The sequence below is a fragment of the Artemia franciscana genome, chromosome 5, assembly GCF_032884065.1.
Source record: "Artemia franciscana chromosome 5, ASM3288406v1, whole genome shotgun sequence".
Classification (NCBI taxonomy): Eukaryota; Metazoa; Arthropoda; class Branchiopoda; order Anostraca; family Artemiidae; genus Artemia; species Artemia franciscana.
In genome coordinates, this window is record NC_088867.1 from 23,937,100 (window position 1) to 23,960,576 (window position 23,477).

The 23,477-nt window shown below is 34.7% G+C and overlaps 1 protein-coding gene across 2 annotated transcripts in view; it reads left to right on the forward strand.

Annotated features, from left to right (window-relative positions):
• Nucleotides 1-23,477, forward strand: part of LOC136027136 (inositol 1,4,5-trisphosphate receptor-like) — a 206,347-nt gene that overhangs the window by 80,203 nt on the left and 102,667 nt on the right. For both annotated transcript variants that reach the window (XM_065704102.1, XM_065704101.1), the window contains exons 13-18: nucleotides 2,660-2,920; nucleotides 7,165-7,320; nucleotides 10,530-10,822; nucleotides 14,658-14,824; nucleotides 17,832-17,998; nucleotides 21,441-21,606. In XM_065704102.1, the coding sequence (XP_065560174.1) occupies nucleotides 2,660-2,920; nucleotides 7,165-7,320; nucleotides 10,530-10,822; nucleotides 14,658-14,824; nucleotides 17,832-17,998; nucleotides 21,441-21,606 (1,210 nt within the window). The remainder of the gene's footprint in view (nucleotides 1-2,659; nucleotides 2,921-7,164; nucleotides 7,321-10,529; nucleotides 10,823-14,657; nucleotides 14,825-17,831; nucleotides 17,999-21,440; nucleotides 21,607-23,477) is intronic.

A 23,477-nucleotide genomic window follows, 5' to 3' on the forward strand; every position in this document is an offset into this window, starting at 1 on the left:
CCCGGATATCCAATCACGTTGAAAAAATCCCCTAGACAATTCTCCCGAAACATATCCACATGCACAATTGAGCAGCAGGCAAAGAGAAAGTAAAACAAATAAAAATAATTTCATATAGGAATTCTGACAAAACCCCCCAGTGTAAAATTTCCCCTAGAAAGCTTACCCCTGGAAATCTGCCTCCACACGGAAAATTATCCCCAAAAAAAACCCATCCCAAGCACTAATCCTCCTCCCCTCCCCTCTTCCGAAAGGTGTCTGTGGGCTTCCTCATAACAAATAAAATCTGTAGACAATGGGAAATTTTACAACCTATGCCTAGGGGCATTTATCTCTAAAAGCATAGTTTTAGGACTTATCGGCTACATTGAATAAAATGGCTATCTCAAAATTTTTATTGGACGATTTTGGGGAAGAAATGGATGGGGGAGGGGAGCTAGTTGCCTTCTAATCTTTTTGGTCACTTGAAAGGACACTAAAAATTTTAATTTTTGTTCAAATGAGCCCTCTCCTGATTTCTTAGGATTAATAGTTCGATATGATTACCCCTGGAAAAAAACAAACAAACACATCATCTTTCCATCATCTTGAGTCCATCATCTTTCTCCTGACAAAAAATACAAAATTCCACGTTCTTGAAGACAGGAGCTTGAAACCTATGCAGTAGGGTTCTCGGATACGCTGAATTTGACGGTGTGATTTTCACTTAGGTTCTTTGACTTTTAAGGGGTGTTTCCCTCTTTTTTTTTTAGAAAATTAGGCAAATTTATCATGCTCGTGGCTTTTCATGGGTAAAATTAAGCTTAATAAATCTTCTATGTTTGGAATCAGCCTAATAAGGCGATTCTTTTGATATATTTATTGGTATCAAAATTTCGTTTTTTGGAGTTTGGGTTATTATTAAGGCGTTTTGCTTCTTATTTACAGTTTGTTACCACGAACTGTTTGATATTTAATTGAAAATGAAAATTTTCACTTTTAATTTTTTATGCTATTTTTTGCAGCATTTAAAATTGCTCTGTATCTGAAACGGATCAAAGTAATTTGTTGCTCTTTTTTGGAGGGGTTTACTTTGACTGGCAGTAATTAAGTGACGCCAGGCATTTGAAAATTGGTGCCCTAAAAATCTTCTGCTTTCAGTTATAGTTGGTTTTGTGTTTTGAGTTATTAAATGCAAGCCAGAGTTAATTTCCTGGGATTTTGGACTTCTATCCATCAATTTATTCGACCAATAAATTTACAACAAAAACACTTCAATATAGAATATAGCCCCCGTAAGGCTCTATGGCCAGAAAAAACAAACAGGAGAGAAACAAAAATGAAACAAATACTAAAAAAAAAATCAATAACACGCATTTCAACCATTCAAAGGCTCAAAAAGACCTGAACGCCCTATCTATAGGCGAAGCAGCGTTTTCTAGGCAAAATTTTAAATCTATAAATCGAAGCTCAAGGAAGAGAATTTGTTGGACTAGCCCATCCATATGGATATTAAATGCAATTTAATAATCTTAAATCTCTTAAGGCAGTATTTCTTCAAATATTACTTACTTAATCCTCATGCCGGGGTGGCTTTGAGAGTGTCGTAAGCCTTCTCCACGTGGGGCAGTCTGCAGCAAGGGACTGTGCATCAGACAACAAAATTCCAGCTTGGTCCAGGAAACTCCCGAGAATATCACTCCACTGGAACTTGAATCTTCCTCTTGGACGCTCCCATCCACTGCTGGTTGGTTTAAAGTCGTAAAGAATCCTAGCCGGATTGTCGACGGGCAATCGTAAAAGATGACATACCAACGAAGTTTCTGCTCGACAACCAAGTGTGACAAAGGTGACTCTAAAGTCATACTTCGTAGGCGGTTGATGGTGACAAAGTCTGTCCTTAGGATTCCCTTGATTGTCCGACGCCACTTGGATTGAAGAGTGTTGTGACGACGCTGGACAGATACAGGTGCAGGCCAAGTTTCAGTTCCGTATAGCAGGATCGGTTTTGCCGACAATAACAGATCTGTAAAAGGACTAGCAGCAAAGTGTAAATTAATAGGTTGTTCCTATTGGCGTAATTTAAGTATACTCTATCGAATTTTAGCATAATTTATTGAAGTATATTCTTCATTCTCAAACTTGTAGATTTTATTGATTTTTTTTTAGGTTTTCTTTCTGACTTTTGTTTGTACCTTGAAAATACATAATTCTAATATGACTATGAGTACTTAAATTATTTTTTTTTAGCACTTTCACTGTCTGTTGTTCAGTCTCTGCAAGGTGAGTCTGGCAAGGCCTGGGGATAGTTGTGTTTGAACCAGAGTTTGTGGAGTTTCCAGGCATGGCTTCATCGTTTGTAAAATGATCAAACAAAAAAGGAAGAAAATAATTGTCAACGTATTGCAAAAAAAGAAATTTTTTTTCTTTCGGAGAATTATATATAGAAGACTTTATTTCTTTCTTTTTTTCTCGAAATTTTCTTTGAAAGATGAGATAATCTCAGTGTTAATTAGTCAATCAGCTAGATATCAGATAGTGCTGTCGATTTTAGTTTTGTTGAATTGCACAAAGTGGATGAATCTGGCAAAAAAAAATTAACGGATCTAAGTAGTCCTTGCTCTTATATACTAAGTATCCCTTACTTCCCTTGTTAATACATATCTACTCTAAATTTTAGTTTTGTTGAAGTACACGAAGTAGATGAATCTGGTCAAGAAAAGAATCCGGAGCTTCAAGTGGCCCTTGCCTGGGGAAAAAACATTCGGCAAAGGGTGATCAGTGACATTGCTTCTGGAGCTAAAAACGAATTAGCTGATGACTTGAAGATTCTTAATTACTATAGACACCAACTAGATCTTTACTCAAATATGTGCCTAGATAGACAATATCTCGCTATTAATGCCTTTTCGAAAGATCTAAATGTGGAGCTAATTTTGAAGTAGGTGTTTTTTTTTTTTTTTTTCAAGCTTTGCCGGGCTGTTAATTATTTTACGATGTCCGGCATCCCAGTGAATAGACGTTTTTAATGATTATTTGTCCTGGTGAGGTGAGGGGGGGGGGGTGACTAAGATTATAGAGGTGCTGCAGGTTGAGCTTAGCCAAAGAACGTTGGGAACCATTGTTCTAGATAATTGTCAGCTGTGTGAGTAGCTAGCCCATACAAAAGACAAAAAAATTTGAACTTGAATCCCTTCGGTAGATACGTTACTTTAGGTATATATATGTTTTTGTAATTATGAAACCTTACTATGCAATTACGCAGAACTGTTCCTAGGGTTGGTGATGCCCAGGGAAAAATGAGTCACAGCATCCCTGTCACTGCTCAAATATAAGCAAATAGCCAAATCAAATTGAAAAATTGGATCAAAGTGGGTAATCCCCTAGCCATGGCTTCCCTCCTCAGCTACGGCACCTGGGGCAGCTGGCCCCGTTGCCCCCTCCCCCTCCTCACGCCCAGGAACGGTTCTGCAATTATGCTACTATTCACTAGGTACGATTATTCGTTAGATGGATATCCTCCTTGTTTTTCAGTATCAAGATTGAAAGAAAAAAAAAAAAGTCTTTTCCTAATCTTCCGTCATTACATAAACTATATTTTTTGAGTCAAGCAAGATAGTTTTACTTGGCTGTTTGTCAAATTGAGGGTTCACTGAGTACGGAGTTTCACTTGAGGAGCTTTTCACTTGTCAAATTAATTAACTCATAAAACGACTAACCGAGAAAAGTAAAACAGAACCTACATGTAACTTGTCTTCTATTCTGAAATCACTTTCTAAAGCAAGAAATCTCAATAAGGAAACCAATGGTTTGGTAATCCAATTGTTAAATAATGTAGAATTAGTCGAATCCTCGAGTGATTATCTTAAAGAATTAATCCAGTTTTAGAAAACACAAGTTTTGATCCATTGTGATTGGCAATGGCTGCTAGAAATCTTAGTAAAATCCCTTAAAAATAAACTTTGAGAAATCGCAGCTTGAAGTTACTGACTTACTTTGGAAACAGTTCGATATATTATACATATTTTTTAAATCAGTTATAACATATATTATAACTAAAACAATTCAAAAGGGATAACTGAATGAAATATAAATTCACAACCCTGAAAATATATCACTATTTTGGTTATCGGACAGGAAACTGAGGGAGCTTTTAGCTCTGAAAAGCAAAAGATATGAATTTGGCATTTCTTAATGTAAAAACCACGTGTCTTATTCTGCATCAGGAATTGGGGTCCTTCTGGCCTCTAAAACGTAGGCGTTGCTACTTTCTCATTTCCTACATTATAAATCACTAACTAACTTTAGTAAAATTATTTGATTAAATTTAAGACCCTAGTAAATTGGTTATTATTTTTAGTTCTGGGTTAAAGCAAGAGATGTTGTTTAGAAAACAAGAACATAAAAGGACAACGACGCTCTACATCATTGTCTATTATTAAAATTGGAAAAAAACTTGAAATTTGTAATCTGAATACGTCATATTTTGTTATATAAGTCGGCGTGACAAAGTGTCAACAATATCAGGTATATGTTTATCTTTTGAAAATAAACTTTAACTAGATGCTTTAACTATTTTTAACTATTTTAACTATTTGTAACTAGATGCTTCCGAATTATCAACCGAACAACCAAATTATTAATGTTAATTGTGTAAAAGTTTTCGCTGGTAAACTTACGTTCTTCTCAATCCGTTGAAAAATAATTTGGTTAGTATTTTGGCCATCACACTTGATGCTAATAGTCTAGAGACTGTTAACTTTCTTTCATCGACTGTTCTGTGGTAATATCTGGTTTTAAGTGTTTTTCTGTGATGTGACTGGTAATAACATCTTTAGATGCCTTTCGAAAACCTGTTTTCTATTATCACACCAAAATCAAATTCTGACTCATTTCTATTGTCCATTTTCTGTCTACGTGGTTTTTTTCTCACTTGATCATGTAACAAAATTAATAAATAGGCTAATCTATTATCCTTATAATACCTTTTTTCTCTGCATCCAGTTGGTTAGCATATGTTAGAGCTCAGTCGGTTTGCTACTCGGAGAGCGCTTGAGTGTCCTTTTATTGTATACTACCTTACCCGTCGTGCCTTGTTGTGATCTCAAAAGAAAAGAAATTCATGGAAAATTTCTTGCTCCGGGAAATTCCCCTCCCCCTTGCAAAAAACTACCTTTCCGTGGAAAATTTCTGCCGTAAAAAGTTATTTGCGGGGAATCCCCTCCCCCCGTGCCCATTCAAAATTCCCCCGCTAATTCCCCCTTTGATAATTTTCCTCGCATGTAAAATAACAATCGTATTTTTTAATTTCTAAATTTAATTTAAAAAAAAAAAAAAAAAAAAAAAAAAAACAAACAAAAACAGTTTAGTAATACTAACTTAACCGTCGGGTGTTGTTGGATAATTAATATTCTAAAATGTGAAGGGAAGCAGCATATCAGTAGTGTGGTATTCCCTTGAATTTTGAAATCTGCTGATTTTTAATGCTTATTTTCACGGTTCAATTTAGAAACACTGATGAAAACATGATACTGTTTTAAGAACCTCATAATTTTGAAACGGCCTAAAGAAAATGCAAAAGAGTCACAGTTCTCCGGGATAAGTACACATAAAATGGATCTAGGGTTACAATATGTTTTATTTTGATGTCTTTGATACTTCAAAGAAAGGATTGACCCTAGGCTCCGGTATCCCTCCTCCCAAAATGGTGTTTTTCATTTAGCTCAGCATAGAAAAGGAAAAAGAGGTAGTGCCATGAAGTTACAGTACTGTATATTAGAGGAAATGCTTATTAACAAACCCAGAACGACATGCCAAAATTATAGTGGGTGAATAAGACAGTGATACTAGAGCCGTTTATGTTCTGTCAACAGTTGTAATAGAATCGAAGAGTATTGAAAACCTAGAGTGGAAAGTGCCACTTATGTCAAAAAGGGAAATGACCAGCGCCCTCTGGCTTCTGGTGTTTTGCTACTTTTTTCACCTACCTTAATGTATTGCATGCTTGTCTTTTAAATGATACTTTGAAATTTAGGGGGTGGTAAAAAAACCCTGGAATTTCGTCGCCACTAGACCCAACTGCTTTTAAGGCAGCTAGCCTATTTAACTGGTCAAGATGTCCTCAAGCTAACCTAGACCTACTTCATGTAGACTGGATTTGGACTTAAAAGGTAACTTAAAAAAAGACCTAATCTTAAAAAAATTGAAGATAGTTATATAAATTATTCAACTTTCCTTATAATTTCCTACTTTTTAATTTAGTCCCCAGACACAAAACTGTTGCTCGTGCTAGCATATTATAACTCCTATATTTCCATGTTTAATCGTTGAGGATCCTACTCGTATAAGTTTACCATTTTCTTTGGACTATATATTCACTCCGAGAGAACCTTCTCACATGCAAATATGTTTATTGTTAATAAATCTTTGCATTTTTAAAGAGTTTACGTTAAAGCACTTGTTTGAACATAATTATTCTATCAAGTACATTAAAGACAAGCATTCGCGTTCAGAGAGATCTCTAATTTCAGTCTATGCGAAAAGAGTTCGAATGATTAAGAGGGCCCTGGAGAGGGGAATTTATGCCTAAAACCGTCGCAAGAGTGTACTCAACAATTTCCTAAAGTTTCTTGGTGACTGTGTAAACAGTGTAGTAATTCTTACAGGATACACAGACAGACATATATTCGACTTTACGTGTATGAATATACAGACAAAAAATGTACTATAAGCTACACAAAAAAAAAAAATTGCTTCTGGTTCTCGACTGATTGAGAGTGAGGAACGTAAATTGAAAGGGCAAACATCTCCTCGATATTATTATCTTCAAAATCTATGTAATGTATGATGGTTTTTGGAAAGGCTTTTGCAGGAAATCTGAGTATCTAATTGTGTTACTGTTTTCTTTCCTAAGACATTTTGAAAGCAAGCTGTGACTCCGAGATGGTCTCTTTTTCGAATGAAAATGGGTCTCTAAGTCTCTATCTTCGGCCTTTTGAACTATGGCGGGCCTATCTATGACTTACATACTGGAAAACACTCCTCTTTCATCCCATTTTGTCTGATGCTTTTGCTTTGGCCACCTTCTAAGTGAGCTCAAAGCATTGTTTATGAAAAAATTTCGCGTGTATTTGTATTCCTTTTTAAAACTCATTTACTGCTACTAAACAAATATTCATTTTGTAGATGTATGTCTGACACTGAACTTCCTTGTGGACTGCGCGCCTCATTTTGTCGATTAATGTTGCACATGCATGTTGATAGAGATCCTCAAGAGCCTGTAACCCAAGTTAGATATGCCAGACTCTGGTCGGAAATCCCAGAGCAACTGAGTATCGAAGAGTAAGATTTTCTGTCTTTGTCATTTATTCTTTTATTTCTCTTTACTTCTTTAATTATATAAACAATGATGTTGAAGCAAAAGCGCAAGAGCATGAGTGCGCTCACTGCGCAGAGAAAGCATATCGACCGCTGGTTTGGAAGTACATTTTTTCTCAAGGGTTCTTAATTGTGTTTGTGTGTGTCTTTTTATTGCTTTGGTTAATTGATTCTTTTAATTGTTTCTTATTTATTTTTTATATTCTTTTCTTTTTTTCCTTTTTTTTTGTGACCATGAGCCATTTGGGTTTTTCGCATTAATTATTAAATATGTGGTGTCGTTTTTGAGAAGGAGGAATAGTGTTCAAGTTCAGCTCAATTTACAGACTTCTACTGTAACCGCATTAGGGGTGAAGTCTTTGGGTAAAAGGGAATAACTTAGATTTTACGGTATTTCTATGCGGTATTTCTATACGTAACAGTATTTCTTTGCGATATTATATACCTGCAAAACTAAACATCTGGGCCTAAAGGAGTATGATCCACCTTCTACTATTATTTTGTTGTTGTTGCACTTTTTGTTATTTTCTGTTTTCTCCTTTATTTTATGAATTTGACACTTCGGTACCCATATGTCTTTCACCTTCTATCCCAACATCCACCATCTTTTGTGTCAGGAACAACTGGAGAAGCAAATCCTGGTGGTTGCCCCCAAGGCCGTATCTAAGGAGAGGTGGTTTACTGGGTCTGAACCCTCCAGATTCAGAATTTTTCTCTGACTTAAAAAAAAGTAACGAAAATACATATCAACAAATTTTTGATGCGTTTTGTATTTTTTTTATACAAGCTAAAAATTCTCCCTGAACAAATTCCCGGATAGGGCCCTGATTGCCGCATAGAGAAGACGATGGCAGGAGACTAGAGAAGACTCAAGTGTTCTTTTTGAACCAATAATTTGTTAGCTTAATCAACCATTTGAACATATTCAATTCATTTTTGAGCTCGTGACTAAATGAACTCCGCATTGTTAGTAGCTGGCTATAAAGTAGTCTATAAGTCTGTCCATGATGATAAGACCTTACATGTTCTTTTTCCTGCTACTATCAGAAAATAAAATAATCAGATAGATCAATAGAGCTGGGTGAAACAACAGGACATACTGCAAAACTCTTAATTTGCTTTTAAAAGAAAAAGTTTGGTAGGCTACTCTTCGGTCATGTCTGCCGTAGGCTTGTCATTTTATTTGAATGTTGCTTTGTGTCTAATTTTCCTCCTTTTGTTCTCTAATTTATTCTACTTTTCCTTTTTCTCTTTTCTCTTTTTTACCTCTTTTATTTAATTAATTATGTGGTTTAAGAGGTTTTCTGTGGAATGTGGTTTTCCTTTTCATGCGCTGTAAAATCGAAAACTGAATTATGCTATTGAATAAATTAAAGGATACCACAAAAAAAAAAAAAAAAACAAAAAAAAACACAAAATAGCCTCCTGCTTTCTCGGCTATAGGGCCTTGCAGGAGACATTCGATGTTATTTGCTATAAAATAATAGTACTGCAAGTAAATAATAATATTGATTAAAAAAAAGGTGGATGAAGTAGTCTCCCTGTCTTCCCGGCCATAGATCTTTGCATACGATTTTCTATGCGCTCATATTATTGACTATAAATTAATAAATATCTATCCATCTATTTATAGGTCCACCCATAACAGTAAAACCTCACAGTTTTTTATTTTACCTGCTAAAAGACAATAAAACGAAGAGATTGGCTAAAGCTTGGTAAAATAATGGGGCGTATTGCATATATTTGATAAGCGAAGCAGTCTACTGCTTCCATGTATATTAAAACACAAAAGTTGAATTGTCAGATTCTGATGCTTTATGTATGAAAGCTGAATCCTACCCTTGTATTTGATATATTATTTATTTTTATAAATTGCTTGTAAATTTTGAATTGTTTGATGTATTACGTAATTTTTTTTTATTATAAACTATAAATAATTTACAAAGTAATAGTGTATCACTGTTTATTTTGTTTATTGGTATATCTTACAAAAATAAAGATGGACGAATTTAGTTTTTTTTATTATTTCTTTTTGTTTGTTTGATGTATTACGTTATAAATTTTAGCATAAATTGTAAACAATTTACAAAGTAATAGCTCATCATTGTTTAAATTATATTGTTTATTAGTATCTCTTACAAAATTAAAGATAGACGAATTTAGTTTTTTTTTTTTTTTATCATTCAGTGCATAGCCTGGAAGTTGAATTGCAGACTCCTGAATTCAAGGTTTGACCCAAAAATCTGAGATCTACCAGTGAATGGGCTAATTAATAACGATTTCTAAAAAAAAATTTATAAGTAAAGAAGATTTTTTATGGGTTTAAAACCCGAACTCTGAATTGCTAAATTTTAAGCTGGACACCAAAATCCTGAATTATAAGAAAGGGCTGCAAACTGGGCAATTTTCATAAAAGCGGGCAAATTTTTTGTTTTGTTCCAGCATATTCCTGTAGATCAATGTTCTAAATAAGTAAATGTGACCTTTTTAAACTTATTAGTTAATAAGCCGTATTTATTATACAAGCTTGAAAATGAATTTGCTCAGGTATCTCTACCATTGCTTCATATGTTTAAAAGGAATAAACATTTAGAAAGCCAAATAAGTTTTTTATTTTCTGGCAGGCATTATATTGTAAAAAGAAGAAAAATTTATTATACAAGCTTAAAAAAAATTGTTCAGGTATATCTACCTCTACTTCATATGTTTAAAAAGACTAAACATTTGAATAACCTATAGTAAGTTTATAGAAAGCCAAATAATTTTTTTATTTTCTAAAAAGACGTTACATTGTAAAAAGAAGGCTCCTTTAGATGTGATGACAACTAAGAAAGGCTGGGAGCAAGTTCATAAGCGCGGTTGGATTATTTGTAGGATAATTTATACCTACTAGCCTCAGAAAATGCAGCATAAGTGATATTGCTTGTAAACAAAAATTTCAATTGTATGAAAAAGGAAAAATAGATAAAATTACGTATATACCGAGAACAAAAAGTAATAGTGATTGTTAATTGCGGTACACCTTCAGGGATCTACAAATAAGCTTTATGTAAATTTGGGTAGATGTTGTCATTGTTTTTATTCACCTAGTTGTCCGTAAGGGTTCAGCTATTACGTAGTCGGATAAGGGTTTGTTATTATATCCTGATTAATTGTCATTTTGTTTTCTCTAGTTATGACGCAAAACAATTAAGCAGTAAATCTGTAACTGGTATTCATGAGAAATTTGCTGATACACTTAGTTTCGTTGAGAGTTACTTGCTAGAATTATCAAGTGACATGTGGACATTTGACGAAAAAGGCCGCAACATTCTCACATTTGAAGTGGTGAAACTGGCTCGCGAACTTGTTTATTTCGGATTCTACGGCTTTAAGGATCTTCTTCGCTTGACAAGAATACTACTTGCTATTCTTGATGGAACAAACACGAGTGAACACGTCGCGGCGGCTCTCGGAGAATTAAAAAGTATGTTTTTTTTGTATGTGCATGTTTGTTATGGTAAGGTTTGCTCCCATGGTTGACAGAAGGATCATTAAGATTCCTTTTTTTTATGAGACGTGTGTATCAGTATGTTATTCGGATTTCATGAAGCTTTCAGTGGAAAACCCCAATGTAAAGCTGAGGTTCCTATATCTTTACAGTAGGTCTCCTGTGTATTCACTGGAGGAAAAAGGATCTGGACAAAAAAAAAAATGTATTTGATATACCCAAAACTCATATACAAAATAAGCTGCAGAGGCTGGTAAATCCACACCAGGATACCCGTGATGGTTCATGTTTCTTCTAACTAAAGGAACAGCAATGGGCCGAACGCGCGAAGATAGCTCTTAGAGAATTGCTATTTATATGCCCTTGTAGTACCTTTTATTATATTTTTTTTCGTTCAGAAGAAGCCTACGCCTGGAAAGAAAATATTTGGGAAGGATAGTGCTTCCATTACTCTCGAAATTTTAAGGTTTCCCCAAATTACCGAAAAGGGATTTGGGCTCTCCGAAATGTAATTAATTATTTATTGTAATTTTTAGCATTCAGTAGACGATTGCAGTTGTTAAATTGTGTTCGATTATAGTTATTGAAACCCGTTACATTAGTTATTTGTTTATCGTGCATCAGACTCAATAAGCTGTAATTCGTTGTTTTTCTAAATAACAAACAACAAAGAGAGATAAAACTCCCCCCCCCCCCAAAAAAAAAAAATCTCAAACGAGACTGTGGCCAGTAGAGAGAAAAGACTAAAATAACGCGGATATTTCGCCTGTATCTCAACTAGACGTCCTCAGCACAAGATAAAAAGAAAAAAAAAAACACTAAACTAAAAACAAATAAAACCACCACCAGTAATAATAAATACAACTGTCGCTACTGACTTACGTAGGGAAAAGAAGCTATTAGAGTTTCTTCAATGAGAACGTCAAAGCAACTGAGGGAAAATTATGCAAATTGAAAGTAAGTTAACTATTCCGTTGCGAAATAATCCTCTTGTTAGCTAATATTGAAGCAACTCTTTCAATAAATCCTAATTATAGTCTGTGCCTTTATGAAATCCTAACAAAGTGAAAATAATCATTTATTTAGAAATATTGCACACAACCGTAGTCAATACCTTGGCTCTCGTTAGTTTCCATTTATAGATAGAAAGTTAATGTTGCCTAATACATTTTTAAATTATTTTCTTTTACAAAGAATAATACATGTATATTCAATTTGATAATTTGCGCTCTCTAATTTGCGCAAGGCGAGGCTAGAGATACGGGTGGGGAGGGGTATTTATCTCTAGTTTTAAAATGTGGATGTCTATTATAATTAATAGTTTTAAACTTCTACAATAGGGTTCTCTTCTACGCCGAATCTGATGATGTGATTTTCGTTAAGATTCTATGACTTTTAGGGAGTGTTTCCCCCTATTTTCTAAAATAAGGCAAAATTTCTCAGGCTTTTAACTTTTGATGGGTAAGACTAAACTTGATGAAACTCATATATTTAAAATCGCCATTAAAATGCGACTCTTTTGATGTAGCTATTGGTATCAAAATTCCATTTTTTAGAGTTTTGGTTATTATTGAGCCGGGTCGCTCCTTACTACAGTTCGTTGCCACGAACTGTTTGATTAGTCATCCACGAATGGGACTATCTGATTCTGTTGATTATCTATCTTTTTTGTTCGATTGGACTCTCTGAATATTGATAAATGAGAATTCTTCGTTAATATTAAGGCTTCATCTAGATGACCACATAGGTTACATAATTTTTCTATACCTCTAGTTGAATCTATAAAGGCCCATTCACAATAAGATTTTACTAATACCGATGGTTTGCTAGTGTTAATCTGGGACAATCAGATTCTTTATAGAATTTTTTTTTTCTGAAAAATTACACGAAAAAGTTTGGCTTAAATCAGCTTTAGCTAAATCTCGGTGTTAATAAAATCTCATTGTAAACGTGGCGCTAAATTTAACCTCTAGATCGGGTATTAAAAAATTTTTCTATTAGGAGTAGGCCTAAATTTAACCATAATCTTTGGTTCACAAAGATGTGGTTGTTTATGGCACTTGGTATTTACCAAGTGGCATACAGCGATTTCTGTCTGTCTGTCTCTTGTTCTCAGTTTTGCTAGTTCGAACACTTCCATATAAGCTAGGACGATGAAAGTTGACGGGCGTATCAGGGACAGGACCAGACTAAATTAGAAATAGTCGCTTCCCCGATTTGACCATCTGGGGGGAGTGGAAGGACGGTTAATTCAGAAAAATTAGAAAAAATGAGGTATTTTAACTTGCAAACGGGTTATCGGATCTTATTGAAATTTAATATTTAGAAGGATCTCGTGTCTTAGAGCTCTTATTTTAAATCCCGACCGGATCTTGTCACATTGAGGGGAGTTGGAGGGAGAAACCGGAAATCTTGGAAAACGCTTAGGGTGGAAAGATCGGGATGAAACTTGCTAGAAAGAATAAGCACAAGTCCTAGATACGTGATTGACACAACCGGACCGGATCCACTCTCTTTAGGGGATCTGGGGGGGGGGGTCCAGTTGGTATGTTTTTCTCACGAATGGGTGATCGGATCTTAATGAAACTTTATATATAGAAAGATATCTCAAGCGCTTTATTTTCAATTTGGATCGGATCCGGGGACATGGGGGGTTGAGGTAGGAAACGGAAATCTTGGAAACCGGAAATCTTGGAAAACACTTAGAGTGGAGAGATCGGGATGAAACCTGATGGGAAGAATAATAACAGGTTCTAGATACATTATTGACATAACCGAACCAGATCCGATTACTTTGGGGGAGTTGGGGGGATATCTAGTACTTTGGTGATTTTGCGAATAAGCACAAGCTCCAGATGCATGATTGACATAACCGGACCAGATCCGCTCTCTTTGGGAGTAATTGAGGGCGGGGGGTCCAATGCTTCGGCGATTTCGGTGCTTCTGAAAGTGCTAGGACGATGAAAATATGTAGGCGTGTCAGGGACCTGTACAAATTTACTTGATAACAGTCGTTTTCCACGATTTTACTATCTGGTGGGGCTGAAGGCTCTTTGCTCTTCCGACCTCATCACAAGTGCCATGTGGGCTCTTGTTTTTTTTTTTTTTTTAAACTGCTCGCGGGCAGCGGATGCAGGAAAATCGCAAAAATGTTTACACAAAAACGGTTCATTGCAGCCGTTGAAGCGTGAAAAATATTACGAGGTATTTAAACAGTATATGCATAGGAATAGGCTAAATTAAGTAATGAAAAGCCAAGAAAAATACTCAAAAGATACTCAAATACTCAAAACATAGACTAGCTGTGCACAATTGATAATAAATAATCCTTATCTTCTATGTTCCTATCCCTCGAAATGTTCTCCCAGACATTGAGGATTAAAATTGCATGGCCCTCATGTTCTTGGTCATATATTAATAAACGGCTTCTGATAAGCATGATTAGTTTCTCAATTATTTGCGCTGCGTAATTCTAAAATGATTTTAATTCAAAATAAAGAACGCGTTTTTTGTCGACTTATTAAAAATGCTTTGACACAGCTTTTGAACCGTTATGACACATAAGCCTGCTGCAAAAACGGGATGAAATTTTATGGGTTGCATAAAAACGTCCATTTTTTGCGTGAAAACGCATCAATCTTAATTTACAGTAAAGCGCTAGCAAAACCGTAGTTGAACCACTGCGATCTCTCTGTTATTTTTATCTGTTTTGTTGCCAGTATCACTCAGAAAGATATCTGAGCTCTCTGTACAGCTTATTTTAAAACATATTAACGTACAGATTTTGACTAAGACCCTTCTTCTTTTGCAGAGGAGGGCCGTGTCAAAGGGTCCATTGGAGACATGAGCGTGGTGGCTGGTAATTTGGCACTTAGTACAGTTGGTATCGACACCCTGCCGAAATCTCAGTCGACCTTTTCAGCTCACGAGGATCCCATCGTTTTAGACACAAAGCTCAAGATTATTGAAATACTCGAGGTTTTTTTTTATTTTATTCACTTCACTTATTAACTCTTCTTTGGATTTAAATTATAGGTTGTGTGGGGTTGCATTATACTTTAGAGTTAGTCTTTGCATTTAGCTTCTCTGCATTATTCATGCCAATGATTTATAAGACCACATTAAACAGACATGAAAAATGGAAAATCGCAGAGAATAAAATAAAACCAAAACGAGGAAGTGTCGTAAAATTGAATGAAATGCGACAAAAGAGAAAGCAAATATTTTGGCAAGGACATTCTCCAAGCCGCATTCAACATTAATGAAAACGTTTAAGACGAATAAATAGTTAGAAGAAGAAAAAAAACAGCCATGGTGACAAGACAAATCGTACTATTGTAACAAGAGAAGGTGAAAAAAAAAAAAAAAAAAAAAAAAAAAAAAAAAAAAAAAAAAAAAAAAAAAAAAAAAAAAAAAAAAAAAAAAAAAAAAAAAAAAAAAAAAAAAAATCAAGTTAGCCATTCAAACATTTAATTGAGCATGGTTTCTGTCTATGCTATTGATGTAGCTTATCTGTTGCTCTGTTTCATTCAATTAGCCTATTGGGACTTGTTGCTAAAACTTTTGTGATAAAACTTGTTCAAAATTTGTTTTAATTGAATTGTCACGAGTGCGTCTTGCATGTTTCCATTTAACTGGCTGAAAATGTTCTTCGTTTTGATTTGATTTTCTGCGAATTATCCTTTTTTCTATTATTCCTGTTGGTTGCTGGGGGTTTTCAAGCATCAGTAAATTAGAAAGCAAATTTATTTCTGTAGTAAGCTCGTAGTAAATTCGTTCGGAATTTTTTTTATAGAGTGAGGCATTATATTTGCTGACAAATGTTTTAAACGGTGTTTGGATTAAAACTAAAAGAAAGAAAATAAATTTTAAATTAGAAAAGAAAAGGATTTTTGCATAAGGTATGAAATGTTGAAAAGCTTTTACCTGCAGTCTTAGAGAATTCCCTACTGACAAAAGTCTATTTTGTGCAGAAAATCCTTATGTTTTTAGCAAAATGCGTTATAGATATTTGGATTTGAAATTCCTCCGATTATACTGTTTTCCCAGTGTCTGTCTGTAGTTACTACAGTTGGGTCCTACTAGCCCGAAGATCAATTTATCCTCACCATGTTGCCCATGACTCTTGATTTATTAGCCGATTTGCCCATAAATCGTTGAGGACAGAAAAAGTAAATTTTTCAGAAAATTTATAACTGAAATTTGCTAAAGGGTTTTTGAAATTTATGAGAAATACGAAGGCCTTTGGTAATTGATTGCAAATGAAATCATACCACAATTACAGCTTCCCCTTTTCCCTCCCGTCAGTACAAAACCTGAGGCAGAATGTGACTATGAGCATTATGCAGAGATTATAAAAAGTCATTTGTCATCACTTGGCCTCACTTGTCATTGAAAACATCCCTAATAAGGCTGCTAAGTCAATTTGTTGCTACATAAAAGAACAAGTTTACTGTTAAAGTATCCGTGTAATGTGGCCACATTGACTGGCTTCTGCATATACGTCCACTCATCTGTTTATATGAAAATCTCATGTAAATAGGTTCTGAGATCACACTGACTAATCATGAAAACTCAAATCAAATCTGGCCAATCGAATCTCATGATATATCTGAACACCTTCTGGCTTTGAGTTTGAACCTCTATGGGCTGTACAATATGTGAAATTTGTCTTAATATTTAGGGGCCAGAATATATTTTTTTGGGAGTCGAGATTCTTAAAAACTAAAACTTAACAAAACTGCATTTTTGATTCAAACTATCTCGATGTTCTCGCTTCTAACCGTTTTTGTCAATACGTCCCTGAGGGGAGGACATCCTTTATTTCAGTGTATGATAAACTATACCACCCTGAACTTTATCCCTAATACCTCCGCTCAAAGTGCAGGAATTTGCATCTCTTATCAGATATGAAAAAGGTGGGAGAGAGGGCTCTGGCCTTTGCTTTTACCCCCTGTATTTCAATTTTTTTTTATTTCCCATAATTTAGCAGTTTTGCCTAATAATTTCCTACCCTTTTCGTATTTTTTATTTTTACTTGCTCTGGATAGTAATCTTTTCCTAGAAGATTTGTTATTTCCAACCAATTTGTCATGAATAGTTTGTATAGTCCCCAAAGCTTTATTCGTAAGCATTTAACGTATACTGCTGTCCACCGTTATTGCTGTATTTCAGGATTCATATGTCCATTGAAATCAAATAAAAGCAATGTTCTTGAGATTTAGTAGAACGTATTGGCAATTGACGTTGTATTGCCTAGACACTTGTTTACTATTATCAACGAAAATCTGTGAATCTGTTATCTTTAGGTAAGGGTTCTGGGAATATAAAGAGAAGATCTTATTATAACAGAAGTAAAAACTTGTCCAGGGGGGGGGGTCTAATTTTTTTTTTTTAATCTGTCTTGTTTCAAAAGAAAAAAATTAAGAAGCTTTTATTTGTTACTTCTTTATTTTGCCCAAGACCAACCTTTACTTAGAACCTAGATAAATGTAAAAAAAAAAAAAAAAAACAGATTCAAATATTCAACGTTATTTACTACTAATAAATGTCCAAACAGTTTTTTGAACAGGGATTGACTTTTTTAAATGCTAAATATGGATTTGAAGTAATCTCGTGCGCTGGAAATCAACTTTGTCAAAATAACAATATAGACTATTCCTCAAATGTTACGTTTTTTTTACATTTTTGTGTTACTAGTACGTAGAATCAGTAAAAGCAGTTAAATACTGATGTTTGTATTAAGAATATGTTTCTTTGAGTATAAAAAAAAGGACTGTGAGTAATTCCTTTTTACTTTCAAGTTGTTGTTTTGTCCATCCTGTATGATTTTTTATTTTTTTGCATTTTCTTTTTTTTTGCAATTTTGGAACTTAATGCCCCACTTTCTAGTCTTTGCATTTTTCGTAGCCTTGTGCATGTTTTTCTCTACTTAGTTCCCTAATTTGCTTGGCTTTGATTTATTTTATTTTGGCCTCCTTTTTAGTTTATTATGAATGTCCGTCTTGATTACCGTATTAGTTGCTTGCTCAGTATATTCCGTAAAGATTTTGGTCGGATCGATGGTGATAGAGATGCCGCTATTGCTGATTTCCAAAACTCTATTGATATTCAATCAATCGAAGAAAGGGCTGGGAATATTTTTAACTATAGGTAGGTATATATTTTTGAAGTACTTTGTATTAATTTAATACACCTGTTATATTATATTTTCTTACTTACTTCTTTTTTAATCTGCACAAAAACACGCGTTCTTTCATTCCACTGAGATTTTGATTTGTCTTCTAACCAAAGATTGCGTTGTTCATCATTTTCGTTTGTAATTCGGCGTGATTCTTGCTATTATTTGTCTAATCGCAGATTTCGCTGTGTTCATTTTCCTTTGCATTTTCATATGTGATTCGTTATGATGCTCGTTGTCGCCATTCTTCTAGCCAGAGATTTCGTTGTGCTTCATCTTCGTTCATCATTACCTCAGCCATTTCTTTCCACATCTTTTTCCTTACCTTTTCGGGGGAATTTGTCATCTTGTATAATTACGCATGCGTCGTTTATATCAAAAACATTACGATCACCCCTGGGAAAAATTATGTAAATTGTTCTTTAAATAAATATAAACATTACATTATTACGAAAAATGTTTTGAAAAAATGAAGGCTCGTCGGAATGAAGGATCGTTTTTCAGGTCAGAAAATGCTAGTGTGCCAATTCTCAAAAAAAAGAAAGAGAAAAAAAAGGGGCTGTTTTCGTGAAAAAATACATACAGAAATACAAACACAATTACCAAAGAGTTCGTGGTAATGAACTGTAAGGAAGGAGTGACTCGGCTCAATAGTAACCAAAGCTCTAAAAACGGAATTTGGTACCAATAGATACATCAAAAGAATTGGATTTTTATGCTGACTTCAAATATATAAGTGCCATCAAGTTTAGTCTTACCCATCAAGAGTTACGAGCCTGAATATTTGTCTTATTTTGAAAAAAGGGGAAACACCCCCAAAAAGTCATAGTCTTATTGAAAGTCACACCATCAGATCAGTGCATCAGAGGACCCTACTGTAGAGGTTTCAATCTCCCATCTGCAAACATGTGGAATTTTGTATTTTTTTGTCAGAAGAAAGATCATGGATTCGTGTTTATTTGTTGTTTTTTTGTTGTTTTTTTTCCGAAGATGATCGTATGGACCCAGTGGTCCTAGAATATCCCGAGAGGGCTCATTCGAACCGAAATTGAAAGCTCTAGTGCCCTTTTTAAGTGACCAAAAATTGGAGCGCTACTAGGTCCCCTCCCATGCTCATTTTTTCCCAAAGTCACCCGATCAAAATTTTAAGATCACCATTTTGTTCAGCATGGTCGAAAAATCTAATAAATATGTCTTTGAAGATGACTTCATCCTCCATAGTCCTCAGAGGAATGGCTGCAAGTTATGAACTTTGCCCATTGTTTACTATAGTATTGGCTATTTGGAAGTATACAGATGTTTTCAAAGGGGATTTGTTTCTGGTGAGGGGGGGGGGGGGAGGGGGAGAAGGTTACGTGGGAGGACCATTCCTTGGATGAATTTTTCATGGGGGAAGGGAATTTTCCATGAAGGGAGTGCCAGATTTTCCAGTGTTAATTAAAACACGATCTGAAATTAAATACAAAAAGACAAATTTTTTGAACTGAAAGTAAGGAATAACAATAAAACTTAAAATGACCAGAAATTATTACGTATATGTAAGGGTTTGCCCCCTTATCAATGCCTCGCTCTTTGCACTAAATTTTTTTCTTTTAGTACTTTCAAAAGAGGTATTTATTTTAATTATCCTTTGTGATTCAGGGGTCATTTTAAAGAATTGGAACAAAATTCAAACTTTAGCGTAAAGAGCGAGGTATTGATGAAGGGGAGAACCCCATTTTATACGCAATAATTTTTGTTCGTTTTAAGTTCTAATGAAAGAAAGAAAGAAAAAGTTTATTTGAGCCCTACGGTCATACACAACATGATTTAATGATACAACACTGCATAGAACACACACTCAATATAAAACAATACTTATTTTCATTCACTCGGGCTGAGCCTCTCCCGCCCTTTCCACATATCCTGCCATTTTGCATATGGTTCCAGGCTTCGAAGACCTCAGGATATCAGAAAGTAGCACCAACCGATGGTCCCCCCAAATTTCAGCCCTAAGACTTTCAAGCTCCTGGCGCTCCATGAGGAAATGGGCAAATTTATTATCCTCAATTCCGCAATACCCACACTTACCATTTGTACCCTTTTTCTTTAATCTCTGTTCCCCATGCATTGGAAGGCAATTTTCCCTCAACTGGATCCATAATTTTAAATATTTAATAGGTAAATTTAACTTAAAGTATTCTTCCCCAAAAATGTCTTTACTTTACTATATTCTTTCAGTGTTTCCGACGAACGTACTAAACAACCCCACTCTTGTATCTCTTGTCTTTCAATCTCTGCATAATTTCTGGAAGGCATTGTGTTTCCGGGCCCCTTTCCTTCCATCCACAAATAAGAGAGGCCTAATTTGTCAAGAGATTTCTTGATTTGTTGAGTCCAAGTAGTTTTCCTATTAATTCTTATAATGTTGCTCCTTACTTTCATTAATAAAAAAAAAAAACTTGTTTTTTTTATATTTAATTGCCCTCTTAAAGAGAGTAGAGTAGATATTATTGAATATCAGAAACTGTTTTCTGAAGTAATTTTATAGAATATATTGTTGTAGGTATACTGTGCAAAAAACCGTTAAAATAAGTTGCAATATTAGATATATTAGAATAAAAGAAAATTATTTTTTAAATCTGTCTGAAATCTTTAGTTTAGCAAAACAAGTTGTATCATGAAATATTTTCCTAACAGTAAGATTTTCCAAGTCCAAAACTGTAAAACTTCAAAAAAAACATCAAACTTTTACAGGACCAAACAAACAAACATGTATCGCCCCCCCCCCTCCAAAAAAAGGTCGACGGAAAATATCTAAAACACTTCAAATCGTAAAAAGATAAAGATTAGTCTTTGACCCTTCCGGGAAATATTAAATGCTAATCATTTGTAGGTAATTTGCGCACTATCGTCGAAACTACAAATGAGTCTTTTATGGATTGTGCTCCCGGTCGTTTTTCTGTGTTTTACTATTGACGGTCATTAATTGCGTCGTTTGGGAGGGGAGGAGCAGGGGGGAGTTGCCTCATCCAAATAACTCGGAGAAGAAATTATTGTATAGCCCATGTCCCTCGACTCTCTGGATATGGAACCTTTATGCCCCCCTCCCCCCAATAAAAACTGTGGAGCTACGACCCTGACGGTCGTCGTTCAGTGGATGTAAAATTAACAAAATTAGAAATAACATCCACCATAAAAATCTGTAATTGCTAATTTGTAGGATTGCAAACAAGCTTAAAGCTCAAACCAGACTTGATTGCAGTGGTTATTAAAACTCATTGTGTTAAGAATTATAATCCTCTATTGTTGTGCTCTTTGACATTTTAGTACCCTGCATATCACTTGTTTTTAGTTTATGTGGCTTCTACCAGTAAATTACGCATCAAAACTGACCTGAGTCTGTTGTAATAAGTTCAATGTCTTATGTTTCAGTGGTGAATACGCTGCTCTGGACCTTGATGGACAAGGTGGGAAATTGTTTCTTCGTGTTCTTCTTGGACTGAACTTGCATGACTCCATATCCTTGGTAACTGGATCCTTGCGCCTACTCTTTCGGCACTTCAGCCAACGACAAGAAGTTATCGAGGCTTTCAAACAGGTGCCAATCAATCATTATATTTTGTTATTGTATATTTTAGGGACTTTCAAGCTTTTAAGGTAAACGCCCATATCAAGCCTGGATTACAAGGCGCATGAGCACCACAAAAAGGGACTTCGGTGTGGAGGCCCACCAAAGCCTAGTCGATTAAGGAGGGAGGCTTAACATGGAGTAGTTAACATGTAGTATATACTACCGGAAGAAATGCGTGTATGTTTAAATCGTATACATTTCAGATTAGGTTTGAGATTGAGAAAAGAAAAAGTTTTGGAACTGTATTTCTGTCATATCTGGTTCAAAGGGCAATTGTTTGGGGACTTTGGCACGAATGGAAGTATTTATTGCTAGGGTTTTTCAATCCTAGGAGATTATGAACATCTTATGTGGTTTCCCAACTACGTTTTTTTGGAGGGAGAGTGAAGATTCTTGTGTGCGACTGGGAGGGGGCTTTAGCTGAAAAGCTTCAAAAAGAAATTAGAATTTCAAAAGAATTTTACATGAAGTTGTATAAAGTCATATATAGTCGTATTTTTCATATTTCGACGTTTCATTTGTTTTTTCCTTGGGTCTGGCTTCAGATTGCTTTTGATCATTCCAAAGGCTTTGGATGTGAGTATGGTTATGCTAACAGATAAAAGAAAATATATTATTTTGATTCAAAGAATTTTTTAAAATAGAATTGACTTTAATATTCATTGTATTGACCTTTTTATTTCGTATTTACGTTTTACGTTTATTATTACTTTTATAGATGTTTTAATTGTAGTAACTGTATTAATTTCTAATATTTACTGTATTAACCTTTTTATCTATTTATTTTTTCTTGTTATTTCAGCCTTATTTAACTCTGAGTAAGTTTCTTTTCACAGATGTTTTAAGCAATAATAGCAGAATAGAGATGTGATATACATACTAGTGCCAGTAATTTAAGCAAGAACACTCTGTACAACGTCCTAGTACTCTCCCAAGATATCTTAAGTGTTGACGTGGCCTGTGCCAAAATTTTATTTGTGTGTTTCTCAAAGTGACGTGGATTCAGCCCAAGTTTAAAAGAGGATCGCACGTATACGAGCGGTTGATTCACTCAAACGTCAATTAAACAACAACAATGACAGAAATGTAAATGATAAAACGTAATTGGTGTAAAAATGATAATAATATAATTGATGTAAGAATGCAGAGTGCACGCGCGGACCATGGTATGTGATAACTCTAAAACTTGAACATTTTCGAGACGAGCATGGATAAAATGTAATTGATATAAAGTGATAAAATGATACAAATATAAGTGATAAAATGCAACTGGTGTAAAAAGTGATGATAATAAAATTGATGTAAGAATGCAAAGTGTGCACGCGGGGACCACGGTATGCGATAAACTAAGATTTGAACATTTTCGAGAGGAACCTGGATAAAATGTAATTGATATAAAGTGATAAAATGATAAAAATATAAGTGATAAAATTTAACTGGTGTAAAAAGTGATGATAGTACAATATATGTAAGAATGCAAAGAGTGCACACGAGGACCACGGTATGTGAACTCAAAGACTTGCACATTTTCGAGACGAGCATGGATAAAATGTAGTTGATATAAAGTGATAAAATGATAAAAATATAAGTGATAAAATTTAACTGGTGTAAAAAGTGATGATAATACAATGTATGTAAGAATGCAAAGAGTGCACACGAGGACCACGGTATGTGAACTCAAAGACTTGCACATTTTCGAGACGAGCATGGATAAAATGTAATTGATATAAAGTGATAAAATGATAAAAAATATAAGTGATAAAATGTAACTGGTGTAAAAAGTAATGATAATACAATATATGTAAGAATTCAAAGAGTGCACACGAGGACCACGGTAT